General features: G+C 36.2%; 1 protein-coding gene across 1 annotated transcript in view; it reads right to left on the bottom strand.

Moving 5' to 3' along the window:
- Positions 1-18426, bottom strand: part of ANKRD31 (ankyrin repeat domain 31) — a 72168-nt gene that overhangs the window by 7982 nt on the left and 45760 nt on the right. Inside the window, exons 16-21 of the mRNA XM_032986254.2 lie at positions 17962-18104; positions 15819-15978; positions 13559-13655; positions 10701-11757; positions 8345-8485; positions 7678-7777 (exon numbers count right to left, since the gene is read on the bottom strand). Coding sequence (XP_032842145.2) covers positions 7678-7777; positions 8345-8485; positions 10701-11757; positions 13559-13655; positions 15819-15978; positions 17962-18104 — 1698 coding nt within the window. The remainder of the gene's footprint in view (positions 1-7677; positions 7778-8344; positions 8486-10700; positions 11758-13558; positions 13656-15818; positions 15979-17961; positions 18105-18426) is intronic.

The following is an 18426-nucleotide window of genomic DNA, read 5'->3' as shown; positions in this document are numbered from 1 at the left end:
ATATATATATAAAAATGTGATATAATCGGAATGTTCACCAAGGTAAACATCATGAAGTAGCCTCTTAAATGCTTTCATTTGACATTACCAGAGTGTGGTGTCAAAAACATCTGTCTTCCCTGTTTCAAGGAAAGCAGTAGCTGAAGCCACTGCCTCTTGAAGTTTGCTGTTTATCACATTGCCTTTCACGTATTGCTTTCATAAGTAATGTAAGAAAAGATAGATGTGTTCTAGGACAATTATCTACAACAGTTCTGTTTGTCTTAGTCTTCTCTCAGTCTCCAAGGGACCACCAAAGCAGATGAATTAAGAAGATGGGTCTTAGAACACCAGCTGATGAATTAAGAAGATGGGTCAGTTATCAAAGGATTTATTGTACAACTTGTTTTACACAGTAAAAAGGCCAGGAAGGCAGTGTTTAAAGATCCTGACTCTTATCCAGGACTCTTAAGGAAACAAGGTTTCTGTACACAACAAAAAGAGGCAATGGTTACAAATTTTAACAAGCAAGATTCCAAGTAGATATATGAGGAAAAAATTCACCATGAAAATGGTTAAGAACACAAACACATTGTACAGATGTGTTGTGGAATGTCCATCCTGAAGATATTCAGAATTTGACTGGACAGGGCACTGAACAACATTATCTAACTTGGAAGCTAGTTCTACTTTGAACAGGAGGTTGGACTAAAGACATCCAGAGGCCCCCCCTAACCTACGTAAGTCTATGGTTCTGCACAATCACACTGTCACCGTTACTTCTGAAATGACTTGCCAGTTTCAGGAAAATCTGACTAACAGATAATAAATACAGACTTTGAATTCTCAGAATTGTCTTCCGTGGCACATAGTTCTTGAGAGCTGTTTGGTTTGTTTGTTTGTTTGTTTTTGTTTGGTTTTTTTTTTGTTTGTTTTTGGGTTTTTTTTTGTTTGTTTGTTTTGTTTTTTCTTCTTTTCCCCCTTTTTGGCCTCCTAAAAAGTGCATTTTGTTTTGCTCTTGCTGGCCATATAGCTCAACTCTGAGTCAACCATGTGACATTCTACCTTCTACTTTGCTGGTAGTCAAATAAGAGCAGGTAGAGGATTTTGGAAAGGAAGAGTGTGCAGATGTAGGAAGCCTATACTTTAGTCATGGTATGCAAAGTTACTGGAAAATATATCTTTGTAAATTCTGCTGACAGAACTATGTGCTTCTTTGTAAAGTATGTAAGTACCTAAAGCAAATGCCTGAAACTTTAAAGCACTGGAAAACACTTTTACATATTTTGTCTGCAACCCATAAGGAAAACGGTTTAATAGCTGCACCCTGAGATACCTCCGAGATAGGAAAAGGTTATGGATATAAGTATTTGCCTACAATCTCATTTTGCTTTCCAAGCACAAAATACAAAGAATATATAGTTCACCTCCCTGTCCTTTACAGTCACATAAATGGAGATATTGTGTGGTTGATGAATATTCTGCTATAGGTAACAAGGAAAACACATATATTACACAGTAAGGTTTTCTTATTCTGGGGTTTTTGTTTTGGTGGGATTTTTTTGTGATTTGTTTGTTGTTTTTTTTTTTAACACTTCCAAGTACTTCTCCTCTTGCATATTATTATCACCATTATTGATGGTGACGATGAGCCACTATGTCAATAATACCCAGTCCAAAAAATTCAGATATACAGAATCGAGCTCCTTTAAGTTTTGATAAAAAATATAAATAAACTCAGGGTTCTCAGTTTACATCTTTTCAATCACTAAATGACAGTCATAACCTTTTCCAGCTTTCCTCCAAAAGCATGAAGATAAGAATAGTATAGTTTTCCTGTGAAAGTAGTTTTTGCCATAATTATCTGAGCCTAAGCAGAATCTGGGGCTCTGAACTGGAGCACTGTGCAGGACTAAATATATTGCAAGCTTTCAAGAACAAATAACATTTCTTTGCATTATAATTAAACAGAGCTTTAAACATATTGCATGAAAAACATACCACAATAGGATAGATTTGTTGTTTGGACTAATATCAAAGCAGTATCTTCAACCAGTTCAAAGACACATATGAAATCCCTCCTCCGAGGAGTTTACAATTTGAAGCCTAAGGGGATATTCTTGCAAATATGCACATGCAATGTTTACTAGTAGCTCAATTTTACACCTATCCAAGAGGTACTGAAATAGTTAATAGCTTGGTTTCATTCTATTGGAGCAATTCACTTGGATTTAAATATTATCCTGACAAGTCAGCAGTTTCAGCACCACAACTTTGTGCTGGTGCACAAGACAAAAAGGTAAGATTGACTAGCAAGAAAACTGAAATTAACTATTCTCCTATCATCTTTCAGGACTAGCGAAATCCCAAAAATAAACTAGTTAAAAACCAATTTATACAGCTGAACTTTACATTCAGAATTTACTTAGCATGAGGTAAAGCGGCAATGGCATTCTGTATCTGCCTGGCTCCTCTGAAAAAAATGCAGAGTGCAAATAAATACAGCCATCTATGGGCTATGGTGCTTCTCATGCTATTTCCAAAGCTTCATTTAAGAGACTCAAGTAAATACTCATCCCAAGACACTTTTTTTTAAAGACATTTCCTTCTTTAGTAGGAGTTTGCTTATCATAGTCTGCTTTCAAAAATATTTTTTGTCAGACTATGAAACCTGAAAGGCTTTTCCACAGAACTGGATGCAAAAGATTTGAGTTCTACAAACTAGAGGTGTGGAAACTGTGCTGGTGGTTTTATTTTTTGAGGATTATACTACATGTTAAGTAGTTTCTTCCTTCTGTTAACAGGGTAGTTGTAGTAGATATAAACAAAAATGTATATATGGAAGAACATTTATGTACATTTCCAATTTATTGATTTATTATATAAACGTTTATGGTATTATGAATTTTAACTTTGTATAATCCCCACTGTCTATTAGCAGTTACCTTTGATACAGAACGACTCCACACTCTTGCCATAACAGTTCCCACACAGGACTGAGCACTCAGATAATAGGGTGATAAGGATTATGCGTGCTACAAGACCATCATCTTGGTAAGCAGAACTACAAGTAGTAACTATATTTGAGAAAACACCAGTGTGGCTGTTCTTAAGTTCAGCAGAGAATAACTCCTCTGAGCCATAACATATGTAACTTTTAAATTCATATCAAAGGCAGTTCAACCTGAGTTTTTGATACATAAATGTGAATACAACCTACTACACAATCTGTTTTTTGTAACTTTAAAGACCACCTACCTCCAAATTCTGCCCTGGCATTTAAGATACTAAGTTTACTTGCTTCTATTTAAATAATTAAATAATTAAATAAACAAACAAACAAATAAATAAAAAGCAGTGGGATAACAAAGCATTTTCTGCAAAGGATTCTCAGCTCCATGCTTTATTTAATCCTTTGCACTATAGCTGCAGGGCCTTTGTACAAACTTGCAGAAGCAAAAAGAATTGCTTTATAGTGTGGATACACTTTCAGTTTACAAGGGCTGACACTGAGTAGGCACCTCCTCTCTGATTTGCTTCTTACTGTCTCCCACAGCAGACCTGACTTAGCACTGTTACCCACTTCAGTGCAGAGTGTTACCTGACATTGGGCACAGTAGGAGTTTAAGTTTACCTCTCTGACTGTGTGCTGTGGTCAGTCAGGGTCACCCCTCTGCAATGTAATGAAAAGTCGTAGATGCAAAAATACTAGGTCAAAGTGCAGTAGACACTGTTCAAGTTGTATGAATATTACTGGTAGGTTTTAATGTGCAATCAACATAAAAATGCAATACTGAATACTGAAAACACAGTTCAGTCAATTCCACAAAGATCAGTGCATCTTCAGGAACATTTCCACTTTTCTCTTTGAATTAGATTACATGAAATTATTCAGCAGTGCTTTTGTATCATATTTCGCCACCTAAATCCATAAGACATTTGTCTATGCTATTATTTCATGGAGACATTTAACTGCGTACTTAAAATGATGTGGAGTTATGTTGTTAACTATATCAAAATAACAAAATGTTTCTAATTTGGACACAGGAGAGTCAAACATACCAAGCTCTGAAAAACTTAATTATTGGGTCACTTAGATCAATCCAACCCATCAGCAGAGTCATCATTTTTCCCCAGAACTCTTTCCCTCCCACAGACAAATCAATTCCACGCCACCTACTTTCTTTTTCCTTTTCTATCTCTTGTATAGCCCTTGCACCCACCATCACGTTTTTCAGACAGCTGAAAAACATCTTAAATTCCCTGGTAACAGCTGCTTCTCTTTCAGCGCATAGCAATGTTTTCACAACTTCTGTTTGTTTCAAGGATGGAGTTTTTGGCTGCATATTGCTCAGGTCAAAGCTCCCAAAAGCCTGAGCAATAGAGACAGTGCCAGGACTCTGATGGTGCTTGTTGTAGTTTCTGGGGTCCCTCATGATAAAATTTCTTCCTGAGAGCATAAAAAGATCAAGACAACTTTGTTCTAAGAACAAGCAGTATCATTTAATGCTGGTGGTTTAATGGTTTAGTGCACAGAGTAGTTACACTTTTTATTTTTCTTAAAGGTAAATGCTGAAATTTTCACTTAGCCTTTTACCACTTAACACATGTAAGGGCAGACTTTCCTCTGATTGTTTACCAGCCCAGATGTAGCTGCTGTAAGATGACTGAGACATTATCTTTTTTCAAAATATGTATCTTTCTTGGCAAAATTATATTAGATGCCATGTAAATCTAACTTGAAAAGTAGCCTACTAAATATATATATATATGTTTCATTGCCTATCCCAAGGAAAACAGAAACATACAGTATCCTATATGATCACATCAAAACTATTCTCATTTGCTTTCATGCAACCTGATTGAGCTCAGCTGCTGACTTCATGCTAGATACCTGAAGTAACAATAACATAAACCTTCTGAAACAGCTCCCATGGTTCAGCCACTAAGAAATCATCTGGATTCCCCTGAAAAAACTCCTTATTCCACAGAACTTTGGAGTCTTTCATAAACTAAAGGTGAGCAAGACTGGTTCTAATCTTTACAGGTGGCTAATGGTTATTAAAGGCAATAAAGGATTGCCAGAGCAAAAGAATTGCACTAGTCACATCATTTTCCAAAGACCATCTTCCTGAAATAGCAATCTGCAAAATGAATGTACATATCACACTTACCATAACAACTGGATATGCTTTTATTTTAAGCCACTTTGCTGGAATTTCAATGTGAAATATCTAACACCAACATCTGCGCTGCAACTAACATCTGCTCTTCAGCTGACATTTGCTTCTGAATCTCTGTTATCTTTGGTCATTTTTAGCAAACATTATGTCATCATTATATGTATCAGAAAGCACAGAGGAATAAATTCCAAGCTATATAATCACTGTTTCTTCTGTTTTCCTGTATATATATAGTCTAAAAGTACTGTTTATTTTCTTAATTTTGAGTTCTCACTCAGACTTGAATACAGTAACTGATGCCTTCCTGTTATCATGACCCTAGAAGAGACTAAAAGCTCAGACACAAAGAAGGGACATAAAGTGAAATTTAGTTGGGATTATATGACTAATTCCAAAACTGCAATCTTTAAAGCTTCTGTTAAATACCTGCTTTGCTCTGGGACTGCTTTATTTCATGGGATCTTCAAGTTTTTTGCATTAGCATTCCTTAGATACACAAAAATCTGCTGCTGTACAAACCTTGAAGCACCTTAATCTCAACCAGGTTGAAAAGCTGGGACATTTATTATGCTGGCAGCCACAATACAGCAATTCCTTTCATCTGTCTTGCCTAGGGACCTTGATTTGGTAAAGGTTCTTCGGACATGCTTCCTAAATTGGGCTCTATACAAAATTCAGTGGTAGCTGCTTCTTTCTGTTAAAGATGGCGAGATACATCCACTGCCTGTATCATTTTCCTCCCACTTCCCCCATACTCTTCATACAGTAGCTCAGTGATCCCTGAGATAAGACATGGGAAGCTGGAAGGAATGTGGTGGAGGGGTATTTAAAATCATAGCATTCTCCTTCAAAAACGGTCAAATTATCAGGCCCCAGACTTCTTTTTTAATGATGCTCTGGGATTCATAGAAAAAAAAATCATTAATACAGTAAAAAAAAAAAAAGATTGAGTGCTTACTAAAGCAGGATAAATGTCTACTACAAAATACACACAGGCTGTAAGTATATTAGAAAGATAAGAGAGTGTCTGAGAACATCCCCAGGCAAGTGGCACTGTGAATAGCTCACATCCACAACAGCAAACTTTCTGGTGTTTTGAGTGGGCTGGCTGCAGGCAAAGTGCCTGTTGGAAGCAGCCCTTGGAACAACTAAGTACTGAACTGGGACTGGAAACCATTTGAGAGCTGCTCAATGCCCCCAGCTGTTCTCATAATACAATAGAGCAGGTTTAATCCTTTTCTGGAATGATTTAAGGCACTGTTTAATTTCCTACTATCTATCTGGCCATACAGTATCTGAAATGGAACTGCAATGGAGAGTATTTCAGCTTTGCCTCCCTCAACTTCTCGCCTAGGGCTAATGGTTAGGTATTATGGTGATCTTAAATTACATGTGACAATAAAACTTCTTTAAATACTCTTTCCCAGGTTACCCTGGGCTATTTGTGAAAAATGGGGGGAAAAAAAACACTTGCTGATCTTCAGGCTGATTTTTCTTTGTCAAGTGTATTTTTTGAATACGTAGATTTCTCTGTTTTAGAAGTTACAATGTTTATAATAAACTTTCCTCAAGAGGAATAATTTACAATAACTAGTGAAATATTCAAAAGCCTATTAAAAGGTTAGGAGAGTAAATCCATTTTTAGGTCACTTGTACCTTGTATAAACTTAAGTTACTAAAGCAGGGCAATGTAAACTCACCATCTGGATATTCTTTGCCTGAAGCAATTACCAGCAGAACATGGTAGTCTGAATATCAAATCAGTTAAATAATTATCTTTTAATTTATTTTTAGTATGTTAAGAACAGACTAAGCCTGGTATCCCAATTCACATGAGGTGCAGTGTCTTATCAAATTCATAGAAGCAACCAAAAAACCCAAAAGCTTTTCAGACTCCAAGTGCAACTGTCTGTCAAAGGGACTTGGGTTTCCCTGGGAACATATTACTTATCAAAAGTAGGCTGAAGTTCTTAAGTCTTCCAGGCAGTTCTAAAAAAATTGTTCAATGTCATTTTGTCATACCATTGCACTCTGTTTCTGATGACTGTTTATTTTTAGAGAATAAAATATCCCCCTAGTTATTATCGTTGCTTGGGCATACTGGGATTTCCAGCAACACAGATTATTTAATGCGATTTTAAGATGTACATGCGATTAAAACTTATGTTAGTGTTTCCAACAGAATAAAAAAGGATTAAATTAGCTTATTAAAAACTTCACTATATATTAAACATTTCTATTGTAAAATGTTACATAAATATTTTTTACATAGCAACCAAGTAATTTGTAATTATTCTCTTCACACAACCAATTTATGGATGGAAAGAAACTTATTTCTTTAAAGATCATATATAAGTTCTGGCACTATTTATTTTTCAAGCCCAGGATCTGTGATAAGCATACAACCCAGAAAAAAAGCAGAAAGCAACAGAGGAATTTTGGAATTTAAGCTTTTTAGAAATCAATTTATGCTGCTTTCAGACATGGTGAATATTAGATTTTAAGTGGCACATACCCGAAGTAGTCTCTCTTTCTTGTGATGGTAATTCCAGGTCACTATAAACTGACGCTTCTTCAAAAAGAAATTTTGACAGCTGTGTCCCAAGATATGTAACCTGTACAAACAAATCTAAATGGATAACTGGTAATTTTATTTATTTTTTTTTTTCTGATAGGTGTAATAATTTCACTTGTTTTATAAAAATGAATTTATGCTCTTAACAGTCTAATCTGTGTCTGTCAAGATCGAGCAGAAATTCTGCTAATTTGAATTCTAAATGAAAAAAAAAGCATAATACAACGCATCTGCAAAGCCCTCTAAACTGCCAGTATTTTTGCAACATTTGTCCCTGACACACTGATATTTCAATAAGCTTGCTCCTTTCAGCTAACTACCTTTCAGCTTTTTCTGTCAGTCTCTTAACCATCTTTAAAACTACTCTTTCAAAGCACTGATAGCTTACAGAGTGGGCAATCTGTTTTCTCAGCACTCATGCCTAATTCACCACTGTACAGCTACAGCTATGTAGATCTTTCTTTGCCACTTCTGCATTAAGTGTAAGAAGACTTTTAAAGTTCAGGCTTGTACTCACTTTTGCTTTTAGAACAGTAGAGATACAGATTTATGAAATTTGTTAATTGCCATTTATTATTGATAATTTTGGGAGTAAAACCAGGCCTACCTTATTCCACACATACTTCCGTGTCACAGAAATATCATTTCCTAGTAGGTCTTTAACCCACTGAATGGGATTACACAGTATTTGTCTCTTACTGGTTCTGATCTTGCCACTGTTTAAGAGCGTGGCCTTATAACTAAATTCCTAAAAAAAGAAAGATTAAGAAATAATTTTCAACTCACAAATTAACAAATCTCAATTAACATCCTTAAAACATTAAAAAATGCTGAAGAACAATATAGCTGAAGAATTGCAGCTAATTTTGGTTTTCTCTGAAAAAAGTTCAAAAATTTAATGCCACTTTCATACACTGTATTACGTAAAATCAGATGATTAGTTCCACCAGGTTTTGCTACATATACACCACTGTCAGAGGACAAATTTCCCTATGTGCGTTTGTCAGAATTGTAGTTCCTCTTAGACATAACAAGACTGTGAATAAACTAATTTGCAACAGTGAACTCAGGAACTCACAGGAGGCAAGTCAGTGCAACAAGAAACTGTTACTCAAATGCAATCTGCCTCACACGTGTGGAAAAAATGCATGTCAGTGAAATTCCAGCAATGATTCAAAGATGAAACGTATCTGCATAGAAACTTCACTTATGTCAACGGACATCACTTACATGTTTTAGGAGGAACATGGCAGCCTTATTTTTTGCAAAATGAAATATAAAGGAACTTATTCTTACTGCCTCTCTGATAATGCTGAAGCAGCCCAGTTCTACAAACATATATGCACCTTCAGAAGCATGGCTTATAGTTGTTTATAGTTCAGTCAATTATGGTTTTGTTATACTGGTCTCAGGCTAACACAGCTAAATAATGCAAAAATTAGCTGATGATAAACTGTGTTAGAATTTAGTAAGGTTGCTTAGCATGTGTGACGTTAAACAATCAGAGCAAGAGAATGATCCACCAGCAAATACTGAACCACCTCCTACCATATCCACTGGCTTGGGGTGTCTATAAGAATCTAAATTAAGATGTTTAACCCAAATGTTTTGATGGACACTCAATGCAGTTCACAGTTTCACACTTCAGGTCAACAGCATTCAAAAACTGCATTCTGCCTGCCCAAAGCTAACCTTAAGTAAGGACTATGTACTAGCTGTATGTTGTTACCAAGTACATCACTATAATGAGAAAGAAGGAAACTTTACTGATCCTCTTCTCTTTGTAATGCAACAAACACTGGCTTCTAACTTTGATCTTTATAGCATTATCTTCCATGACATAAATAAGTGTCATTTTAAGTCTAGTAAAATTTACTACTTCTCTACACTGCAAACATAAACATTTCAATACAGGGTTATAATTCCTAAAGATCCACATGCATCAAGCTGGTATCACATAAAACAGTCTTCAGAAATGATAGTAAGCATATGGAGTTCCTCTTCCTTCCATTTAGTCGTCTTGAGGTTTAGAGGAATATTACACGTCCTTTAAAGAAACATATATATATACACACCTATGACATGGCCCAACAGAGACCTCTGACTTACTCACACTGCCTTATGTTACAAAATGCAAGATGACATGAAATGGCCTCTCTAAGCAGAGAAGCAATTCTGAGCAGATTATAGGTGAAGAAAAAGGAGTCTTTTCTACATTAACTAGACCTGGTGAGTTGGCTGAAAAGAACCTTTCATGTTTTCATCAATATGTTTCCCTGGAAATTAACTAGCTTGCAGCTAGGAATTCAGTCAATAATCTCATCATTTGCTCAATACCATGCCAGTTCCCTGGCAGCTGCCTTGAAAATCTGCTCTGTATTTGGAGGCACAGGGACATGCTTTTGTATTAAAAAAAAAAGAGTTTGTTTTGTTTTTTTTTTTTGCCAAATATGGTTCATACCAGACTGTAAACTATAGAACCCGCTGGAAAGTAATTTTGCATTTATTCATGTCTATCACAGCACTATGAAATCCTTCATGTCTCATTTTTTTATTCAAGAGACTTGATAGTTGCTTCCCACCATCACAGTAAGTCATAAAAACCTTAATATACCCACTCCTTCCAATATGAAAATCAGATATCACACAGTGTAGACCAACCAATAAATCCACTCTGCTTCTAGCAATAGGAAATGTTAACAGACTGATAATGCAAAGCTAAAGACAGATTTTACATATACAATATTCTGGGTGTTAAAATTATGACCTAGCAGAAGACAGCATCCATAGTATTTTCCTTTAAAACTCATAAAATACTATGTGCAACCAATGAATAAAAATTTTCAATACTAAGTGGTGAAGATGCAGATTAAACCATAAGAACTGTTGTTTCCCCATTTTAGTGTTTGTTTTTTTTTTTTCATTTTATGCTAATATTAACATTATTATATTGTAACAATTACCTGCAGTTTGAATTCTAAGACATTTTCTCCTGGCTTAATCCTTCCCAATTCAAGTAGATCTATCAATTGAAGATTTTTGCTATTTTTTCTTCTATACCTCACTTGTTTTTGCTCACATTCCTGATTACTGTAGCTCTGGGAAGATTCCTCACTGAGGTTTACAGGATAATCAGTATTTGAGGTATGATCTGTAAGCACCAAGTTGGTATTAAGTGAGTTCTTACTACTGGGAAAGATCATTTGCTGCAGAGTATTTGGGAAGTTCTTTGTAGATGTTGACAAAATTACTTGTTGCTGCTGCCGTTGCTTGAAAGCTTCTTTCTTATTTACATATCTGTGCAGATCCTCATCTGTAAGACCTTGCTGGCAGTCACTGCCTGGTTGACAGACATTGTTATTGACAACAGCACTTTGGGGTTCTACAACATTTAAAGCGCTGGTCACTGAAGTGGGATATAAAGACTTGTTTCCTTGTTCTGCAATTACTACACAATCAATGTCTTTTTGCTGTGAGCGCTTTGTTTTAGCAGTGGAAACAGTAGGTTCTGAAGAGAACGTCACCACTTCTACAGCATTTGTCAGCTTTGACATGTTGAAGGGATATTCTCTTACACTGTTTTCAGATGCCAAAGCATGATCAGAAGCCTCTTTCCTTCTAATTGCTTCTTTATTTGCTCCTTTCTCATCAAAGCAGATGTGTGGATGTTGGCTGCATTCCTGAGCTGAAAATCTATTTTCTGAAGAGAGATGTGGTTCTACTCTGTTTCCATTAGGCACGCTGGCACCAAGCCCCATACCAAATGTAACTACATCAAGACACATGATTTCATCAGCAGTTGAACTTTGTCTTTTATCATTTCCATGGGAAATAACTAAGTTTGAGCTTTGCTTCTCTGAACACAATGCATCAGACACTTGTTTTGTTTTTCTGTAATTTTTTATCTTCTGGACTAATTTTTCCTGGGTTTGGGAGACAATCAACAGACCTTTTTGCCTAGAAGCAAGGTTAACTAATTGCTTCCTTGATGCTCTTTTTTTCAAAGATTCCACTGAAGCCCTATAGAAAATTTTAAAAAAAAGTAGTAATAAGGACACCACAGTTATTATAAACACAAAATAAAAACAGTTTAACAGATGCTACCCACTAAGAACATGAATATGTTTCAAAGGACTCTGCCAGCACCTAAAATTTGAACCAACTTTTTATCATGTATAAAGTTTATAGCTCAAATCCCAGGCTTATGCACAACGAACTCCAGAATCTTATCTAGAAGTAGGATGTAAAGCATGATTACCTAAGTAATGGCCTTGTCCTACTATACCACCCTTAACTCACAGAATCGAAACTGGGTATATAATCACTGGCTGCTCTTTTACCACCAAAAATCACAATAGTTCATTGAAATTCACTGCCTTTGCAGCTCTAAATTGGAGCCTTTTAAAATGAGCTCAGGATGAGCTACTGAAGGACGATATTATCAGAAATTTTTTTATGGTTTACACAACAAAGCATTTTGTGAAACCACAACTGTAATAATACAACACGACCATTAAGAAAAGAAGACAGCGGAGTTTGGAATGTTGTATGTTAGTTTAGGAATGTTTCTCCATCAGACCCTACTCCCTAGTTGAGCTGCTTCCCTGGGGGGACTTTACCTCCTTCCTGATGGAAGGGAATTCTTTATTTTCCCCACTTCATTTGGCACAAAAGCCACCAGCCCAGCATAATACTCTTCTCTCCTAATTCCCCTTCATGGCACAAGTGATTGCACTATCAGTCTGGCATCATGCTGGGAAGACAGGAGAGTACCAGAAGGTGTGGGAAAAGAAATATCAGCATGGCTTGCTTTTACGTGCACCCAGAGCAGAGGGGCCATGCAAGTAACACCATCCCAGTCTCAGAAGAGAGAGACCATTGAGGGGATCAGGACAGTGGTACAGCAAGACTAGTTGGTGCAGAACAAGGGCAGCCAAACCACAGTGTGACAGTATTGCTGCCTGTACTGTAATATTGCTTGCTATCACAAGTGTTGAGAATCATGATCTCATTAACATATCAGCATATAGTCAGTCAGTGATATGAGTAAGCCTTGACAACTATGGACTCCCACACAGGCCAGTGAGGCTCCACACACTTTTCTAGCAGTGTTTCTTCAGGGAAATTTTGTTGCTTTATTGCTATACAGGTGCAGAAGAAGCTGCAACTGAACGATGCAAAGATAGCGTAAATAAAACAACAAAGGCAAATTAATTTACAGTCACTAACAAATAAGATGATTTTTTTTTTGCTTATTTTTCTTAGGTGAGAGATACGTCTTGGTATCTTCAAAGGAACTGACAGAAATGGAAAAGTGTTAGTATCATCTCTCCCTGGGCCAAATAACTGAACAACAGAAAGATGGAAAATGTGATGATGCTTCCTGATTGTCTGTACATTTATGTATCATTTGACAAAAACTACATGCTAATTAGTTAAAAACAAAATGTTCACCATATAAATAATAAAATGGAAATTTAATGTAAACTGGCATATAGCTCATTGCTGGTGACGGATAGCTGTTGCATTAGTTGCAGGGTATGTAAAATACCCAGAAATATTTATCGCTTCACTCTGGAACACAGCTTCACTCTCAAAATTAGAAGGCAAGTAAGTTTGTGTAGGTACTAATTTTACAGTTCTTGTTTCTTAATTCAGCCACTAATTTGTTCACATGGATGAACCCTATGCTCCTGCAAAATCTGAATAAAAACCACATAGTTTTACTTTCACACTACTGTATGCTAACCCTCTAACAACCTCAATCACTACGGCTATAAAGAACAGCTTCCTATAAATATAATCCTTATATTCTACTTACCTGTATTTTTTAGCAAGGGTAGCCCTTTCTGTTCTCTCTTTTGCAAGCATTTCATTCAAAGTATCTTCCACCTGAGATAGCCTTGGGATATACACATCTGTCCAATATTTTGATATAATCAAAATAATGAAGGCAGTAAGAAGTAGAAAATTATTATAGTAATAACATTTTTAATGTAGAAAATACACAGCCCAAGTATGAATATATTGTTACAGCAGTACCTTACACTGTCATGCATAATGAGAGCTCTTTACAATTAGAGGAAATAACCCAAATGCTGGGAAATTTTGAACTATGAGTGCCTTGTCTAGGAAATTACTAAGAGAACAGGATATTTTAAAGAACTGTCCATGGATGATAAACACTGAAACTTTTTAAGTTCTTTGTGTTGCAAGGAGCTACACAGCATGACAATTATATGTGAGGCTATCTGCAGAAGTTACACAATCTTAAGAAGGTAGCTAAAACCTTTATGTTTCAATATTACAAAATAGTTTAATGAGCTCAGACTGTTCCAAGTTACATATAATGGTAAAAACATATGTACCACAGTTTTACATAGTTTCAAATCCATATTATAAAATAAAATAATTATAAGTTGTCTCTTTTTGTTAGCTATATTTTTCTAAAATGAGAAATAATGAATTCTTTATATGCCCTATCTCTTGATATGACATAAGGGATTGCTCAGAAGTCTTGACCAATGGATACCACTGGGATAATATGCTAAACATGTAATCTAATTGCTGAAATTCTACAATAGGAAATACAAGCTTTCCATAATCATGAAAAATGGGAAACTACAGAATTAAAAATAGCATTTATAAAATGTTTCCCCCAACCTGTTTCATAGTATCTATCAGTACTCACATACTTACTAAAATAGAAAAATATTAAAATACTGCTCTTATTAAGGCAGATTAATAGGGAATTTTAATCTATTATTTATAGTAGGTTGTATTGCATGCAAATACTTTGAGGATTTTATTCTATATTTTAAGTTTGACAATGTACTTCTAATTTCTTGTTCAGTCTTGTGCCTCTTCACAAGTAATAACTACGATTTAGTTAAGAGGGGCTAGATTATTAATGCTTTTGTCAGTAGTGGTAACAGATCACCATGTTCATTTTTCTCATACCCCTAAACAGGAAAAGTCTGATGGTTTTATTTTGCTCATTTATGAAATTGCACTGATCTCTATCTATAGGCTTCTGTCTATCGTATCACCTACCTGTTTGTCAAAAATTTTCCAAGGAAACATACAGATTTTAATTAACGGTTCATAAACCATGAATTTGAGTTGGAACCTATATACATCTGCATAATTTCATATTTCATATTTATTTTTAAAGGTATAATTTGACTATTTTAAATATAATTTAAAAGCTCCACCCTACATTCAGGAAAATAATTATTTTAAAACCCCTTCCTTTCTGTCAGGAAGCAAAACTCTTTCATGGGCATGAGATGCTTCAAAGTAAGCAGCCCTGTCTAGACGGCAAGGGTAGCTGGGGAGAGAGACTTTGGTCAAAGGCATTCCTGCAGCCAGCTTTGCCACTTGAACAGTCACGGCACAGACACAATAGACTCAGACTGGTACAGAGCACCAGTATCGTGATCTCCCAGGAACTCAGTCTCATTTAGTAGGTTCTTGAGATAAATCTGAACTGAGATTTGATAGCCTGACAAATTATACCTCCAGGCACCAGCTTTTCTGAAACTGCCCATCATCCACAGTGTCTGCCTCAAAGATTTCTCTTTTTTCTCTCATAAATTATTTTTGGCTCCTGAAAGACCAGCTGCACTAGAATGAAACTGCTAAATCTGTTACTTCACGTACAGACATAGCTGTTCTTGATCATGGAGGGGCTCATGTGCTTGTAACTGAACAACATTGCTAAGAGAGTGCATTGTTATCTAATGATCCCTTTTTATATGATTAGGTTGACTTGAAACACATGCCTACAGGAACCATGCTTCCCTTTTTTGTCACCATATTCCTGTAATGAGAAATAAGGATAATAACAAAAATAGGAAGAGCCAAATATGTCCTTATACCTCATTCTCCCACGGAAAAAAACCCAAACTCACGTATTCTGTTTTTCTGAAAATAAATAAAAAGAAGTTCAGTAGTTAGTAGAGTTTAAAATATCAGTGCCAGGAAATATGCAGCTCCACAAATCAGCAGCACTCTAACGTATAATTTTTTCCTTAGGACTACAGGGTAATCCTATGATTCACATTACGAAACCAACGTACTTGTAACTTCAGTAGTCTCAACAGGGAGTACAGAGTCCATAGCGCTGTATGAGTTCAGCAATTCTTTCATTTCATCATCACAAGCTCCATCCAAAGCACTTTTCCCTGAACCATCTCTCTCACAGGGATTCGCTCCATGCTGTAGTAGAGTCCTGACTGCCTATTATGTATTAGTATTAGTACTGTGATAATTCTTGTTGTGGACTTATAATACTACTATATGTGTTGTATCTATCACAAATAATAAAGGTACAAATAAGATACTCTAAAACCTGTTACACTTGTAATCCCAATTAAGCAAATACATATATTTGGTTATTATCAACACAGACTTCTATCTTACACTTCTAATTTTTCCATTAAAATACACAAATAATTCACAACCTGTCATTAAACGTATCATCTTTAAAGTATTGTTAGAGACAGCAATTACAAAACTTCATATATCTAAATTAAAAAGAACTGGTCAATTGTATTAAAACCAAAGTGCAGAGAAGTGAATTTTTTTCTTTAAGTATTTAATAGTGGTTTTGGTTTTTTGGTTACATGCACTGAGGATTTTCCTCCTAATTACAAATCACTTGTAAGTCTGCTTAATTGTAAAATGTGGAAATTAGATTAGTGGCATCACTGCTATCACTTACCCCCTAAAATTCAGATCATATGAAAGTGGTGATGGGGTCAGAGCTTGGAAGGTAAAGAATTTTCAAACATATGATTTCTCATCTTTAGCATTATTTCTTTCTTACATTCAAAGTGCCATTAAGGATCAGAAAAACAATAGTCTCTACAATTTCAGAACCTTCTCCACCAGTTTTCCCCCACAACACTGAGTAATGGCGTAGATGTTTTCAAGTGGCCTACTGATACTTTGACACCAGGCCTATGAAATCATCCCCTTCATTTTGTCTTTCCTCACAGAAAAGATGAATGTGATGAAATATCAGCTCTTCTGACAGGAATAGAAGTGGTATGTTTGAGCCAATCTGGCATCACCTTTTTATGCTCAGTTCCATGGAACTCACCGTACCCAACCAACATTTTATTTATTGGTGTGCAGTTCTTGGCCCCACAATTTAAGAAGGGAGTTAAGGTCCTTGAATCCATCCAGAGGAGGGCAACGAAGCTGGTGGAAGGGCTGGAGAGTGTCCTAGGAGGAGCAGCTGAGGACTCTGGGTTTGTCTAGTTTGGAGAAAAGGAGGCTGAGGGGCAACCTTGTTGCTCTCTGCAGCTCCCTGAGGAGGGGAAGTGGAGAGGGAGGTGCTGAGCTCTCCTCCCTGGAATCCAGTGACAGGACACATGGGAATGGCTCAAAGCTGCACAAGGGGAGCTTCAGACTGGACATCAGGAAGCATTTCTTTACCAAGAGGGTGGTCAAACACTGAAACAGGCTTCCCGGAGATGTGGTTGATGCCTCAAACCTGCCAGTGTTTAATGCATTTGGACAATGCCTTTAATAACATATTTTAACTTCTGGTCAGCCCTGAATTTATTGGGCAGTTGGACTGGATGTTCATTGTAGGCCTTTTACAACTGAAGCAGTCTATTCTATTCTATGGAACCACAGAATGGTTTGGGTTGTAAGGGACCAGTTAATGCAAAAAAAATGGTTGATTTTTCAACAGCAGGCTCAGGTTTTTTTCTTTACAAAAAATAAATTTTTTACAGTGAGAGTGGTGAGGCACTGGCACTGGTTGCCCAGAGAAGCTGTGGCTGCCCCCTCCCTGGAAGGGTTCAAGGTCAGGTTGGACGGGGTTTTGGGCAAGCTGATCTAGTAGAAGGCGTCCCTGCCCAGGGCAGGGGGGTTGGAACTCGATGATCAAATTGAGAATGCTCAATTTCAGGATTTTTTTTAAAAAGCCTGATATGTGGGAAAGAACCATGGGGAGCTTCTGAACTTTTCTGCTTTGTCCTCTGGACTAGAAAAAGTGAACTAACTGTACAATTTCAGCTGTCACTATTGAAAAATACTTCCTTCTCTAATTTTGATCACTTTAAATAATATTAGTCTATATTCTAAATGCAAAACTACACTAAAATTGTATCAGTAGATTTGACTTTCCATATTTAAACCAGAATTTTGCTTTGCTGACCCTCTGCTGGAAATCAGGCACAGGAAATCTAATGTAAAAGAAAAATGTACCTCCAAATAATTGCCAGAAACAGCATCATGTATTGGCAAAATACCATCCAGACTTCTGCTGTTAACATTAGCACCAGCTTTCAGTAATTCTAAGACCACTTCAGTAAATCCCCTATTGGAAGCTTCATGAATTGCTGTCCAACCTAATAAAAGCAAGATGACACATACAGCATGCATCTGATTTGGAAAGATCCACACAGATCACTAGTTAGTGATTATACATTTTGTTGTGTTTGCTGTACAACAGTACTACTCTCTTTATGAAGTATCTTATACAAGTAATCATTTTGAAATGCCAAGGAAAATGATTTCTGGTGTAATTCTGTTTACTTTAGAGAAAAAAGTATCCAATATTAAGCAGAAATATATTGTTTACTTTTCTACTACACAACTAAAAATAATAAAAAAAACAATGGAGTAGAAAGACTCTAAAAACTTAGAAGCAAAATACTCCGATTTCTAATC

The sequence above is a fragment of the Tyto alba genome, unplaced genomic scaffold (assembly GCF_018691265.1).
Source record: "Tyto alba isolate M040663 unplaced genomic scaffold, T.alba_DEE_v4.0 Super-Scaffold_42, whole genome shotgun sequence".
Classification (NCBI taxonomy): Eukaryota; Metazoa; Chordata; class Aves; order Strigiformes; family Tytonidae; genus Tyto; species Tyto alba.
This window is presented reverse-complemented; position numbering and strand designations above follow the sequence as displayed.